The 15,464-nt window shown below is 38.8% G+C and overlaps 1 protein-coding gene across 3 annotated transcripts in view; it reads left to right on the top strand.

Moving 5' to 3' along the window:
• Nucleotides 1-15,116, top strand: part of STK32A (serine/threonine kinase 32A) — a 224,000-nt gene extending 208,884 nt beyond the window's left edge. For 2 of the 3 annotated variants that reach the window (XM_075860026.1, XM_075860027.1), the window contains exons 10-13: nt 961-1,086; nt 4,220-4,348; nt 8,342-8,406; nt 13,157-15,116. In XM_075860026.1, coding sequence (XP_075716141.1) covers nt 961-1,086; nt 4,220-4,348; nt 8,342-8,406; nt 13,157-13,241 — 405 coding nt within the window. In that variant the 3' untranslated portion in view covers nt 13,242-15,116. Of the gene's footprint in view, nt 1-960; nt 1,087-4,219; nt 4,349-8,341; nt 8,411-13,156 lie in introns of those variants that run through there. The other variant, XM_075860028.1, reaches the window with a different exon arrangement.
• Nucleotides 15,117-15,464: the final 348 nt, after the last annotated feature.

Below are 15,464 nucleotides of genomic sequence, written 5' to 3'. Positions count from 1 at the left end.
AAGTCATGAAAAACGCACAGCCATGCAGCAACACACTGTGTGTGAATCCAGCCTAAAGAGCTCTGTATTTAGGGCTTGTCGGCAGACTCGGGGTATGTTCACACGGCTTATTTTCGGCCGTTTTTCGGGCCATAAACACCCGAAAAACTGATGAAAAATCGGAAGCAGAACGCAAACGAAAAAGAAGTGCAGGACACTTCTTGAGATGTTTTTGGGGCTGTTTTTCATTGACTCTATTGAAAAAAACTCCAAAAATGGCCAGAAAAAACGCTGCGAAAATCGCGAGTGGCTTCAAAAACTAATGAAAATCATGATGCGTAAAATGACTGCAGGACACTGCAGGACACTTCTTTGGACGTTTTTGGAGCCGTTTTCTCATAGACTCCAATGAAAACAGCTCCAAAAACGGACGTAGAAAACGCAGCGAAAAACGCGAGTTGCTCATAAAACATTTGAAAATCAGGGTCTGTTTTCCCTTGAAAACAGCTCCGTATTTTCAGACGTAATTGCAGTTATCGTGTGCACATACCCTTAGTCTGCTACGATATATTACTACATGCTGTAAATTAATTTCTTCTAGCACATAAAAAACATTTGCATAGTTACCATAATTTTTTTTTAAACTCCTATGTCTTCTACTGGAAGTCTCTGGGAAATGCTACATGCAACTGAGAGGTGGAGGTGCCTATATGGTAGATTGCCCCCCCCCCCCCTATAATCTGGCCCTGTTTTGAGTCATTTACTTCCAAAAGTGACATTTGTGCCCCCAAACGCAATTTGTTTAAACTGTGTACTCGACAGTGATAGACAGCAATGCAGGTTTGCTGAACACAGGACAAACTTCATAAGATAGACTTCAATCATAAAATTGTTAAATATGTAACAAATATATGATACATATAATTCTACATTGAAAATTCTTAATAGAAATGAAGCCTAATATTCTTTTATATATTGCAGTTGTTGGACAGAAATCCAGAGGAGCGGTTTTCATGCCTAACAGATATTCAGAACTTTTCTGGCTTACCAGATTTTAACTGGGATGCGGTCCTGCAGAAAAAAATCTTACCAGAATTTACTCCAACGGTAAGATCAAGGTTATACAGATGTGCTCATCATGCTGTTACTGTATATGCTAACATTGCATGCTTTTTTCTTAATTCAAAGTAACCCACCAAATTCCGATCTCTAGCCTGATCTAACAACGGGCATGGGGAGACGGTGGTTCAGTTGCCGAGGCATCCGTACTACATCTAGAGAGTATCGTGTACCGGTCCCATTCCAATTATTAGGGCCCTTGCACTATTCTATACAGGCATTGTACGGTTGCCGCGACAACTGTACCACCCAGCATGCAGTAGTGTCGCTTTATGCTCAATAACAGATTGGGCAGGAGATCGGAATTGGAGGGACACTTTAAAAAGAGTGTCCAAGTGCGTTCTTTTTTTTTTATTTTTGCACCACATAAATCAATTTGTTAAAGTTATTGGTCAGATCATGTATTAACCTGGAATACTGACCATTACATGTTCACTTTAAAATGTGTCAGTTTGGTACTAGATTTATGCTGCAGTTTAAAGCTCTGCCATATTAAATCTTGTTGTTAGACCTACACCTCTGTAGAATATGCCTAGACTATATAGGAGTAGCAGCTGCAGACAGTGAGGCTTTGCAGTCATATGTAAATGAGGAATTCTATATTAGTCATTTCAACCAGTACTAGTCATATGTATAATTAGTAGTGTCGTAGGGTAGCTTCAAATGCAATGTTTTTAGGACATAATGTAATCTTTTGCAAAAAGTAATCTTTTTATCACATGATCTTTGAATCCGTGGCGTAAGTACCTCTGTAACAGCCATAGCGGCTGCTATTGGGCCCGCGGCATGAGGGGGCTTGTGCTGTGCTCCGGTACTGGCCCCTCATGCACGGTGGCATTGCTAGCATCCATTATGGCTGTTACAGCGGTAGCGACGCCACTTTCAATAGTATGTGCGTCCATAGGACGCAGATAATATTGAACACTATGGCAGAGCACAGAGGTATCTCCCTGCTCTATTATTTACTAGGCTACAGGATGTTCGGCCTGCAGCCTTTCTAGCGTAGCGACAGGATCATTGCACAGGCCGGCATGTGGGCAAACACTGTTCGTTGCGGGAACAGGGCCTAGGTGAGAACAATGTTTTTGTTTTATTTGTTTTGGGGGCACTTTCTACAAGGGGGAGGTGGGGGCTGTATGGCACTATCTACAAGGTGAGGTGGGGGCTGTATGACTGTCTACAAGGGGGAGGTGGGGGCACTCACTTCAAGGGGGAGGTGGGGGCACTCACTACAAGGGGGAGGTTGGGGCACTGACTACAAGGGGGAGGTGGGGGCTGTATGGCACTATCTACAAGGGGGAGGTGAGGGGCACTGACTACAAGGGGGAGGTGGGGGCTCTATGGCACTATCTACAAGGGGGAGGTAGGGGGTACTGTCTACAAGCGGGAGGTGGGGGCTGTATGGCACTATCTACAAGGGGAAGGTGGGGCACTGTCTACAAGAGGGTGTTGGGGGGCTGTATTGCACTATCTACAGGGAGGACTGTATGGCACTATCTACAAGGAGGGCATGGCACTATCTACAGGGGGCTTCATGACACAATCTACAGGGGGCTGTATGGCACTATCTACAGGGGGCTGTATGGCACTGTTTACAGTGGGCTGAATGGCACTATCTGCAGGGAAGCTGTATAGCACTATCTACAGGGGGGCTGTATGGCAGAATCTATAAGGGGGCTGTATCGCACAATCTACAGGGGGGCTGCATGGCACAATCTACAGAGGGGGCACAATCTACAAGGGGGAGGGCTGTGTGTGGCAGGAGAGGGGGGCCAGTTAAACGTTTGCTATGGGGCCCAGTCTTTCCTAAGTACTTTCCAGCTTTAAATCATATGATTTGCAATGTGAAAAATGCTACAAAAAAAATGCAGGGAGCAAAACACACTATTTGCAAAAATCGCCACAAAAAAAAGCATGTACCCTTTTACTAAAATACTTGAGGTTTCTTTAGATACATTTTTTTGGGGGAAAAAAGTCACAGAAAAAGTGTGTGTGAAGGAAGTCTTAAAGGCTATGTTAACTTTTTCTGTTAATTTTTTTCTGTTATGTATTTTTGTGTAAAAATAATTTTTCTAATATATCTTTATTAAAATGTTGTTTAATTTCTGAGATCTAGCTTCTATGCATCCACTATGTATAGAAGACTCATCTCAACACTTGAACCCAAATCCATCAGTCCAGCTGACTGATGGCTGTGCTCAGAGCAGCTCCTGTGGGCATCTGACACACAAGATCACCCTACTAATAATCAAAGAGCGGCTCCTGTGGGCATCTGACACACAGGATCACCCTACTAATAATCAAAGAGCGGCTCCTGTGGGCATCTGACACACAAGATCAACCTACTAATGATCAAAGAGCGGCTCCTGTGTGTATCTGACACACAAGATCACCCTACTAATAATCAAAGAGCAGCTCCTGTGGGTATCTGACACACAGGATCAACCTACTAATAATCAAAGAGCGACTCCTGTGTGTATCTGACACACAAGATCACCCTACTAATAATCAAAGAGCGACTCCTGTGTGTATCTGACACACAAGATCACCCTACTAATAATCAAAGAGCGACTCCTGTGTGTATCTGACACACAAGATCACCCTACTAATAATCAAAGAGCGACTCCTGTGTGTATCTGACACACAAGATCACCCTACTAATAATCAAAGAGCGGCTCCTGTGGGTATCTGACACACAGGATCAACCTACTAATAATCGAAGAGCAGCTCCTGTGTGCATCTGACACACAGGATCACACTACAAGGCCGGGTTCACACACAGCGTAAATACTGTGTATTTTCCGCAACGGAATGTAAAAAGCACTTAAGCCCCTTCATTTTCTTTTTCCTGCACCACCCCTCACCACTTCATGCACTTGAATGTGTCTGTTTTCCAGTTATCTGCAAAATGTTTTGTCTGTGTAGAGAAAATGGTGAAGGCTGTGGCCCTTTTGTTCTAGGTATCACAAGGATCTCAGAGATTGGACCCCCTCAGTCATTGTTATATCCTAGTGATATGCCATGACTATTTTTGAAAAAGCAATGTTGTGTATAGTTAGAGAGATCAGATAGATTGATTTAATTATTAAAATTATTCATTGTTAATTTTTTATATATGCAGAAAGGGAGACTTAACTGTGATCCAACTTTTGAACTTGAAGAAATGATATTAGAATCAAAACCTTTGCACAAGAAAAAAAAGAGGCTAGCCAAGAAAGTGAAGGACAATGGGAAAAGTCAGGCAGCAATGGTAAGAGGAAAAATAATAGATTTTTACTATTCGTATAGAGGACATAAACCTTGGTTAATCTGCTAAGCATGAACTTGAAATATTGATTTATAAAATATCAGCCGCAATGTGAGATACAATGTGGTTCTGGAAACCTTAGATCTGTGGATCTTAGTTCAAATGTCTGCAATTTTCAATTTCCCATATAATAAAGTACCTTATTCACTGCTGAATTTGACCTTTTAGATCTCAACCCACATTATACCATCTTGGCTACGACCATAACACGGAATAATTTAAAGCAAGTATTCACCTTAGCTAATATTTTAAGAAATGCATGTTAAACACTTGCCTAATCTATTCAAAAATAGACGGGAAAAAATGCTGGCGATTGCTAAAATTCAGACACGGCACTACACCTGCACAGAGATTTTTTTTTTTCGTTTACACATGGTCTCGGTTGATACAGTTGCCCACAGGGTGCTCATTAACCAGATCAGCACCAATTCTTAAATATTCAAAGGTAAAAAATATTGAGGCACTCTCCGAATTAGCAAAAACTTATTTTATTCAACGATCATGGTCTGTTAGATGTGGAACAAGCCTAAAGGTCCTTTTACACCGACTAATAATCGGCCAATGCAGCAAGCATGGATCAACGAGACATCGTTGATCGGCGCTCGTTTGCTCCTGTCACATGGAGCTATGGATGGGGACGAGCGGTCGTTACTCCGATCTCTCATTCCAATACATTATTATCATGTCGGCAGCGCGTCTCCCTCTTTACACAGGGAGATGTCCTGCTTACAACGATAATATTTTAGTTTTTTAACACGATACGATCAGCAGATGATTGAGCGTTTGCTCATTCATCTGCTGATCGCTGCCTTGTTTACACAGGGCAATTATCGGCAACGAGTGTTCTATGAACGCTTATCTGCCCGATAATCGCCCAGTGTAAAAAACCGCTTAAGGCCTTGACCAGGCAAAACAGCCATAGGCTTGTTCCACATCTAACAGACCATGATCGTTGAATAATAGAAGTTTTTGCTAATTCGGTGAATGCCTCGATATTTTTCACCTTTGAAGATTTCACTAATATCTAACTATTATGTGAACCTCTCCTTCACCAGTAGTAGGAAAGCGAGCACAGTGAATTCAAGTGCCTCTCCGCTATCCTTCATGCCACAAGAAAAGACCATGCATGCGTATATATCACTCTTTTGAAGATGCTGGTTCAGTCTTATATGTAACTCACATAGACTTCAGTGCATCGGGCCCCTGCGAAAGGGGGTCAGGCGAGTTCTAAGTCACAGTGGTGGGATAGAATCCCCACCAAATTTTTTGCCATGGGGCCTCCACCAACCTTAATTCGGCCCTGACCAAAGCTACAGTTTGCAGTAGTTTTCAGCAGGATTTATCTGCATAACTTTTTACATAAGTCTGCGGTTTGGCAGTAAAATTAGGGGCCAGGTTCCAGTACACAGACATTGATGGATGAGACTAGAAAATTGCATTGGGAACACTTAAAATCCTGACGATATGAAAGGCACTTAACCTAAGTGCTTTTTAATCCTGTTCAATAAACAACGCATTAATTACTTTGTAAATGTACAGAAAGAATTAACCAATTACAGTTTCCCATTTTAATAATAATTGAAAGTGGCTTGCTTTCCTTCACGAAATCTTAGACACTACAATTTCAGTTTTGTTAATAGTGAAGATTATAGCCAACAGTTACCAATGTTTTTGCGCCTTTTTTTGGTGCATTTTACTCCAAAATATTGTCTTATCTGAGATGTGACATATTTATTAACCATGTACACCAGGATATAAAGCCATTTGGATACCATGCACGTCAGTTTGTGAAACGGAGTGAACAGTGGGCATTTATTAATACTGAGCCACAATTTAGACAGATTTTTGAAAGGCGACTTTTCCAAAAAAAATGGAAATAAGAAAAAAGTTGCATCTTTACGCCACACTCTACTCCACAGGCAGTGTGAAAGCTAATAGTGGTAATATATGTTGACAAATATATTAAAGAGGGCACATCATTGGATAACTTTGTTGCAAAACATATGTCAATAAAGTAGTCTAACTTTAACTTAGACATCGGCTGAAGTGACGCAACTTTTGATAAATATGGGCCAATGTGCTTACTGACTTGCGATTTTACATTTCTTAACTCACCAACCATGCTTGGAGTTAACACAGTTATTTTACAGACTCTTATTAGTATACCTGAGTTTGTCAAGTTGACAACTTTTATAGAACTGTCTCTTTTGCAGCCGTCTTATGAGTGTCTTCCAGTGCTAAAGGGAAAATCCACAAAAAAAAAATCAGCTGTCATGTCATCGATATGTGTCTGAAGAGCCCATTAGTTCAATTTGTGAGATCTGACCAACAGGGTGTTCAGAATAAAGAGACTGCAGCTCTCCACAGAATGCATGAACTCCTTTGGCCCTCCTCTGAGATTTAATTTGCTGAAAATCTCTAAAACAACATTCTAAGCATGGCCCCTTTGATTGGAAAGACTGTGCGTTGTATAAAAAAAAATAACTGCTAAAAATTACATCCGTACATACATGTCTTCTATGGTATGTCACTTGATTGCTTTTGGGTGGATGGCCCCAATAAATGGGTTGTCTCACGATAGACATTTATGGAATGCTCACAGAATATAAACCATCAAAAAGAGTAGAAATAACCACTACACACTGTTTATGCAAAAATACAAAATTGTGTTTATTAGGTATTATACATAAATACATTTAATGATATGTAGAGATGCATTCTGATGGGCCAGATGGCAAAAGATGGCCCAAACATACAGAAACCAGACAGGGGATCAAACTAAATAATACATACATATATGGTATAATACCCCAGACAATACCAGTTATAGCATGTCTGAGAATACAACCTTGTGAAACTGGTGTCCCAAATCCAATGGGTCACACTGACCAATAACAAATGTTAGCAGCACACTGTAGCAAAATACTGTTATATCCAAATTGCACCTGGAAAATATATAGAAATAGCTGGAATCAATAATGGTGAGTTAGAATAATATAGTAGCACTGGGTAAATATCCTAAAATAGATGAAACTACAAGATGGATAATGTGGCTCAATAGCATATAGCTATAAATATAAACCACCATGTTCAGTATGTGCAAAAAATGGGAAACAGTCGCCAATGAATCAAAGTCAGTGCAAGACATTACCTCCGGACATAACGAAGGATCCTGTCAGATTGCAACTCGACGCACGTTTTACTGGCCTGCAGTTTTTAGTGGTTGTTCCTACTCTTTTTTCGTGGTCTGAGCTATGGTTTTTGGGAGTTCCACGCCCCTACTTATGGAGGTATGATATAGGTTATTTTTCCACAGAATATGCCATAAATGTCTGTCGTGAGATAACCCCTTTAAGGATGACTCATAAGCTATTCGATTTGTAAAATGACCTACCTTGTTTTGATGACTTTGTCCCAGCACTGTGACATCACTGTGTTTCTTATATATAACCTTGTACATTTTCCCTGTATAGTAATACACTGTAACCATGATAATGGTGTGCATCATCCCAGCGCTGTTAAATCACTGTTATTTGATGTCGCTTTGCATGTAAAGTTGTTACAGATAGAGACCTGAGAACTTTTTAATAAGCCTATGATGTATGTCCTTGATTATTGTTTACCTTATTGTATAAGTTGATTTACTATGTACGGATGTAGCCATCTTTAATCTGGACTCTGATAACTAGCTGCAGAGTGATATCACACAACTTAAGCCATTGAAAAGCCATTGCAAAAGTCAAGATAAAGTTACTTGACAATGTGTATTTAATGCGTTAAAAGTCAAGATAAAGATGGCTACATCACTGTATGGCTGAAGCAGATATGTTTAAATAGTTTAGTATTTAGGTGTTATTTCTCACATAAATTCAAAATGTCTTTTTCTTTTTTTTCTTAATTGCTTTCGTGTTTGGACTGTACTATGTAATGTTGAAGAATGGCAACTTGCAACAACACTTGGATACTGTAGAGAGAGATTTCATTGTTTTCAACAGAGAGAAGTAAGTATAAATATAGCAACGATAGTTACATAGGTTGTAAAAAGACACATGTCCATCAAGCTCTACCATTCCTAGATCAATTATACATCATTAATTTCTAAATTATTTATAACCCTTAACGCCAATTGTCATTAGATTAGCATAAAGCCCTTTTTTGGAATGCTGTCGTATCTACTATTGCTACCTTCTGAGGGGGGGCATTCTGTAGTTTAACTACTGTAGAGAACCCTTTCCTATATTGATGTCTGAATCACTTTTTACTCCTAAAGAAACAAAAACGTTGCAACTTTGTTTCTCTTTGCAAAAATCTTTGTTTCTTTACCATAGAGATGCACGATGCATCGAAACTTCGATACTGTTTTGATACTGTGCATCCCCAAACGGTTCGATACCGTTATTTAATGTATTTCGATACTGAGCTGTGAGGCCGCACGGCTCAGTATAGTAATACATGAATGTATGAGAGCGGGGCTGCGGCTGTGTGTTACAGTCATTGCCCCGCTCCTGACAAGTGTGCGTCGTCAGGATGATGTGATGCGGCCGGCACTGCACTAATGAGCGGCGGCGCTGAGAACATGGCGGGCACACTGCAAAACAACCCCATGTTCTGTCTTCAGTGCCTGCGCCTCCGCTCATTAGTGCAGCACCGGCCGCATCACCTAATGCTGACCACGCGCGCACTTATTGTCAGGAGCGGGGCAATGACTGTATTACACCTCCGCAGCCCCGCTCTTTATAACGGCGGAGATCAGAGAAACCTCTTATCTCCGCCGTTATTCCCCTGAATGCTGCGATCAAAGCTGACTGCAGCATTCAGGGGAAAATGAGAAGGGTGGATGCCCTTTGGATCGCATCACAGGAATCCCTGTGACGCGATTGAGGGACATACCATATATAGGCAGACAACGCAGGGTCTATTGAAGGACCCCAGGGCTGTCTTACCATATTTCCTGTTAGGGCATACTTAGGTATGTCCTAACAACTACCTGTGTACTATCCGTACACAGGCTAATGTACTTGCATATAAATGTATGCCAGTACATTAATTAAAGTTTAAAAATAAAGTAAAAACAAAGTAACGTTAAGTAAAAAAAACACAAACCTTTTTTACAATAAACTTTAAAATAAGTCTCAATATATAAAATATTCACACATTCGGTATGGGCGCGGCCGTAATAACCTGCACAACTATTTTTTTGCGTCATTTATGATGTGTACACTGTAAAAAAAAACAAAAAAAAACTGCTTTTTTTCACGTATTGTGAGGCACGAGGTGTGATGAATTTAACCTCCATGTGCCTCACATTAATAGTAATTAACCCCATCATGTAACTTACACATTAACCCATTATGACTGAGAAACATGATGGGGTTAATTACTATTAATGTGTGGCACATTCAAAATTCATCACACCATCAAACTTTTTTTTTTTATTACTTTTGGCAAAGTATAGTTTTGGTATTAAAATCGCAATACTACACAAAGTATCGTTATCGAAGTCCAAATTCTGGTATCGTGACATCCCTACTTTACCAAAAGATTAATATCACATCAAATGTATACACATAATTTACATTTTGATATCACCCAAAAAGTTAAGTCCATTAAGGTATCTGGATAGATTCTTTCCGATAAATTATGGGTCTTTTGCAGAGACTCTATGAGAAGGGAGGATTGGCGTCTTGCTACGCCAATGAAAATCCACTGCAATCCTCCCTCCTCGTGGAGTCTCTGCAAAACAACCATCAATTATCAGAGAGAATCCATCCAGATAATATCAGGATAATATTCCTAGGTTACTACCCAAAGATTCCCCAAAGTAGTCTTCAGTGGCAACGGGTGACGTGGACAAGCGTGGTACAAAGACAGCAGACTAAATTCAAGGTCAAAACTGTAGCCTATGTCAGGGCAGGAGGCAGAAGTTTACTCATGATTAGCAGATATCAGGGCAAGTGCCCTTTTATACAGTGAAAACTGGGTGGAACTTTAACACGTGCAGGCCCTTTAAGAGGAGAAGGATAAGCGCGCTCACTAGTAACAGTGGCAGGAAAACCAGTAGGTGAGTGGAGAACCAGAAGTTGCAGTGGATCTGTAAGTATATGTAGGGAGGGGGAGGCAGTGCCGGCGATTACAGAGGTGTTACTTTCATTGTAATCCTGCCTGTGATGATGATAATGAGGGGATGGCTAAGAAGTCATCTCTGAAGAACAGGAAGTTTCAGTCTATTATGAGGCTCAGTGGCCAGAGGGAAAAATTCAATATTTCAGGATTTTTTTTTATATAAATGGAAGTTTTTTCTGGAAGTAGACACCTGCTACATTGTCAAAATTCCACTCAGCACTTTATACACAAAGGTACCATCATGCAATTTTGGATCAAAGTGTAATTTTTCCTAAAAAATGTGTACAAATTTATATGTGTGGCTAAAAGTGTGACCCAAGCAGACAATTAGAGGCACCACAATAAAAATAAAATAAAAAGAAAAGTTCAATATGTGCAGAATTCATACATGATGCAGATAAAATCACCATAATTGAAGAGACCAAAACTCTGCCTTTAAGGTGGAAATTTAAAAAATTCTAAAAAGTAAGAACCTATAAATACAGGGATTACACATTTTAAACACTGAGTGCACCTCCAAATCCTATATATTTCCTGAAAGCAGACAACCTCATGATTGCAGTTGTTTTGACATGCTGTTGGCAGCATTGTCCAACTTGACGTGACAATCAGGAATTATTATTTTTAAAATTGCATTATAACATACATTTGTGCCTAAAATTCATGCAAGCAGAGGTTTACACACAAAAATAATGTAAAAATAATAGACCAAGGTGTGCCAAGTTTATATATACCACAAATGTCTAAATCAAAGAGCTTGTGCCCTCAAAACGCTGAAACAGAGGCTATTCAATATTTGACCATCTTTCATAAATGTGTTAAAAATATATACTGCACATGGTAAACATCTACTATGCTACAAAAATATAGATTTTTTTAAAGAAAACAAAGCATACCGTGTACAAGGTAATAATTTGCATCAAACAGTGATTATACTCAAAAATTGCAAAAAATTCAACTTTGTGACAAAAATACGTACTCCGGAAAACCCCTTATGCAAACAAATTGTACTTTTGCAAGGAACTGTAAGATATGAAAAATGTATACAGTTAAAGCGCATTTTTTTGCTGCGATTTGAAAAAATTACAGCAAGACCACAACACTTTGCCTCGATTCTGTGAAAATCGCATCAAAAACACAAATTGTGAACACAGCCTAAGCCTAATGAATAATCGCAAATGCCTAAACCTAATCTATTGCGTTATTAATAATGTTTTTCTCTCTTTTTTATAGTGGAGGTATTTAAAAACAATTGTTTATGATGTCAGTGGATAAAAATTTATGTTTTGACTAAAATAACTGTTTCCCATCCACCAGAAATGTATTAGACTATTAATCTCTAGTAATAATCATTATCTCTATGACTGTAGTGTGTAATGGGTAACGCTAAAGAAGTGTTTAGCGGAATTTTATACTAAAGATCGAGTATGGACAGGATAAGGAAAGTGTAAAATGTACAAACTTTATTGATGTTTGTGTGTGGTGCAAGTGCTTGGTAAGAATTTTTTGATGCCGCGATCCAGGCACTAATAAAACTCTTGGTCATGGAATCAATAAATGGCCTAGGGGGTAGAGGGGTGATTAGATGAGCTACTGCTCATCTTCTTACTTCTTTTCAGGAAAAAAAAAAAAGACCCCAATATGTAAGAATCAGAAAGCAAGTTTGCTCTCTGATAAAGCTGATTACGTGCTTAATTTCATGCTACCCCTATCCATGGGATCATTTACAGTAATACAGGGACAGGAGGAGGATCACATTTTCCCCTGCTCTTCCTGCATGACCTCGCTGGCACTCTCTCTCTCCTTCTCCACACAGGCTGTGAGAGCAGCAAATATATGCAGCACCCTCTCGAACCTATTCTAACTCAGACTAGATCGCAGTTAGAACTGTGATCTAGGTCTTATTTTAAAGCTACGATTCTTGGCTCTAGCTGTGATCTAGCCTGAGTTAGAGCCATTAGTAGCAAGGACAAATCAGATACATGCATGGCTACTGAAGCACCTTTCTGTCAAGATGTAAGAAATGGGGTTAAAGTATGTTCACAGTGGGGGGTGCATGGTAATTCACAAGTAGAAGTGAAGGAGCCACGCAAGAGGCCAAGCCAGGAAATCCATTTTAGAACTCTTTTTTTTTTTCTCTCTTGTTGACAGCCGTCTACTGCAACAAAACTATTTTCCTTTTTGGTCAAGATGCAGTAAAGAGCAAGCAAGGCTAAATCTCACCACTGTAGTTAATCACCACCTCTTCCACAAGTCCAATACGCCATGGAGAAGGAGATGAATGATTCCTGTTTCCTTACTACATTTCTATGAGATTTGTTTATTTTAGGATCTTTGAGCCTTTGGGAATTCACAAATAGGCAGTTGTTCTCTTTCAGTTTCGCCGCACAAAATGATGAATTTGCTAAATATTTATGATTTGGTGAACAGGTCATTCCCTTCCACTCAATAATAAGTAGTTCTCACACTATAAAAATAATTCCAGAAATTGCAGTAGAACAGGTAGAATTATAGCACAAATTTGCTTCCGGTATTTAAAGCTGCTATATTGCAAAATGCAATTAAGCCAAATGAAGAAAGTGAAGAAATGCCTCCTGTGATCATTTCATTCTTTGCATTTATTTACAGAAGTAAACAAGACCTCAGTGAAAGTCAAGAAGATTTGACTGAGGCTCAAACCAAAGACGAGGATGGAAAGAATAATAATCTATAATCACTTTGCTCCTTCTACAATAGTAATACGATCACTGTTATTATTTATTATTTTATTCAACAATTAAGAAATGGGTTAGTTCTGAAGAGAAGGTTACATCAGGCTTCTAAGAGTCACAGTAAATTGTGAATTTTATTTATTACAGGCTGTTAACTTAGAAGACAATCTGCTTATTGAAACCTATAGCATTCAAGCTAAATTATTAACTTTGCAAGTAATTACTCTGCTTTAAAACATAATTCTTGTGTATTTTGCACTAAATATTATTTTAGAAAAATTTTATATGCACTAGGAATATTTTCTAGACTATTTTTATTTAAATTTATTTTCTAAAAAAGTAGCATATAAACTGATGTTTTTGTAATGAACGTTTTACTGAAATGTAGAAACAACACTGAATGTTAATGTGTTTTAAAATGTTGATGAGCCATGTTATAGAGTTTTTCAGGAGAATATACAGTGAATTCAGAAAGTATTCAGACCCCTTCCCTTTTTCCACATTTTGTTACATTACAGACTTATTCTCATCAATCTACACATAATACTCTATATTTGCAAAGTAAAAACAGGTTCATAGAAATTTAGGCAAATGCCTTAAAAAAAACAAAACTAAAATATCACCTTGACATAAGTATTTAGACCCTTAACTAAGTACTTTGCTACAAGCCTGTTTTGCTACTAGCTTGGCACTCTTTTTTGGGGGGATTTTCTCTTATTTGTCTCCTGTAGATCCTCTTAAATTCTGTCAGTTTAGATTATTCACAGACTTGTCGAGAAGCCACTCCTGAGATGTTTTGGCTGTGTGCTTAGGGTGGTTGTTGTGTTGGAAGGCAAACCTTTGACCTATTCTGAAGTCCAAAATGCTCTGGACCAAATTTTTTATCAAGGATTTCTTGGTACCTTGCTACGTTCCTCTTTCTCTCATTACTGATTAGTTGAAGCTGAAAAATATCTCAACAGCATGATGCTACCATCACCATGCTGTAATATTGGGTGAGAAGCAGTGTCTGGTTTCCTCTAGACGTGAATCTTGGCAGGGAGGCCAGATAATCTAATCTTGCTTTTATCATACCAGATACGCTTGCTTGTCATGATCTGAGAGTCCTTTAAGTGCCTTTTGGCAAGCGGGCTGCCTTGTGCCTTTTACTAAGGAATGGCTTCCATCTGTCCACTATACCATAAACGCCTGATTGGTAGAGTGCTGCAGAGATGGTTGTCCTTCCGGAAGGTTCTTCCATCTCCACCGTGAAACTCTGGAGCACTGTCAGGATGATTATCCGGTTCTTCTTAACCTACCTGACCATGACACTTCTCCCCTGACTCCTCAGTTTCACAAGGTGTCCAGTTTTAGTGCTTCTGAAATTTTTCCATTTAATGATGATGGAGAACACTGTGGGAGACCATCAATAGTTTCGTTTGTACTCTTCCCCAAATCTGTTCCGCCTTGTAGGTCTACAAACAATTTCTTCAACTTCATGACATTGTTTTTGCATGCACTATAGACTATGTGACTATGTATAGACAGGTGTGTGTGTATTTCCAAATCATGTCCAATCAATTGAATGTACCTCTTAAACTCCAATAAAGTTGTAGAAAAATCTTAAGAGGGATTAATGGAAACAGTATGCACCTGAGGTAAATTTTAAGTGTCATCACAAAGGCCTGAATACTTGATATTTCAGTTGTATATTGTTCATAAATTTGCACAAATTTCTTTAAGTCTGATTTTGCTCGGTCATTATGGGGTATTGTATGTAGATTGTGGAGAAAACCCCCAATATTATTATGTATTTCAGAATAAGACGGTAATATAATAACATGTGAAGGAGTCTGAATACTGTACTTTTTGACTGCACTATATATATTTATATATTTATTTATATGTGTATATATATATATATATATACTGTATGTATATATATATATATATATATATATATATATATATATATATATATATATATATATATATAGATACACTATATGGAAGTATTGGAATACCTATACACTACAGCTACAGGAGCTTTTATTACATCCTATTCTAAATCCATAGGCATTAAAATGGTGCTGGTCCTCCCATTTGCAGCTAAAACAACTTCATCTTTTCTTGGAAGACTTTCTACAATATTTTAGACTCTGTCTGTGGGAATTCTTGCCCATTCATTTAGAAGAGCATTTGTGAGGTCAGATACTACTGATGTTGGAAGAGAGGGCCTGGCTGGC

This window comes from Rhinoderma darwinii, chromosome 3 (assembly GCF_050947455.1).
Source record: "Rhinoderma darwinii isolate aRhiDar2 chromosome 3, aRhiDar2.hap1, whole genome shotgun sequence".
Taxonomy (NCBI): domain Eukaryota; kingdom Metazoa; phylum Chordata; class Amphibia; order Anura; family Rhinodermatidae; genus Rhinoderma; species Rhinoderma darwinii.
This window is presented reverse-complemented; position numbering and strand designations above follow the sequence as displayed.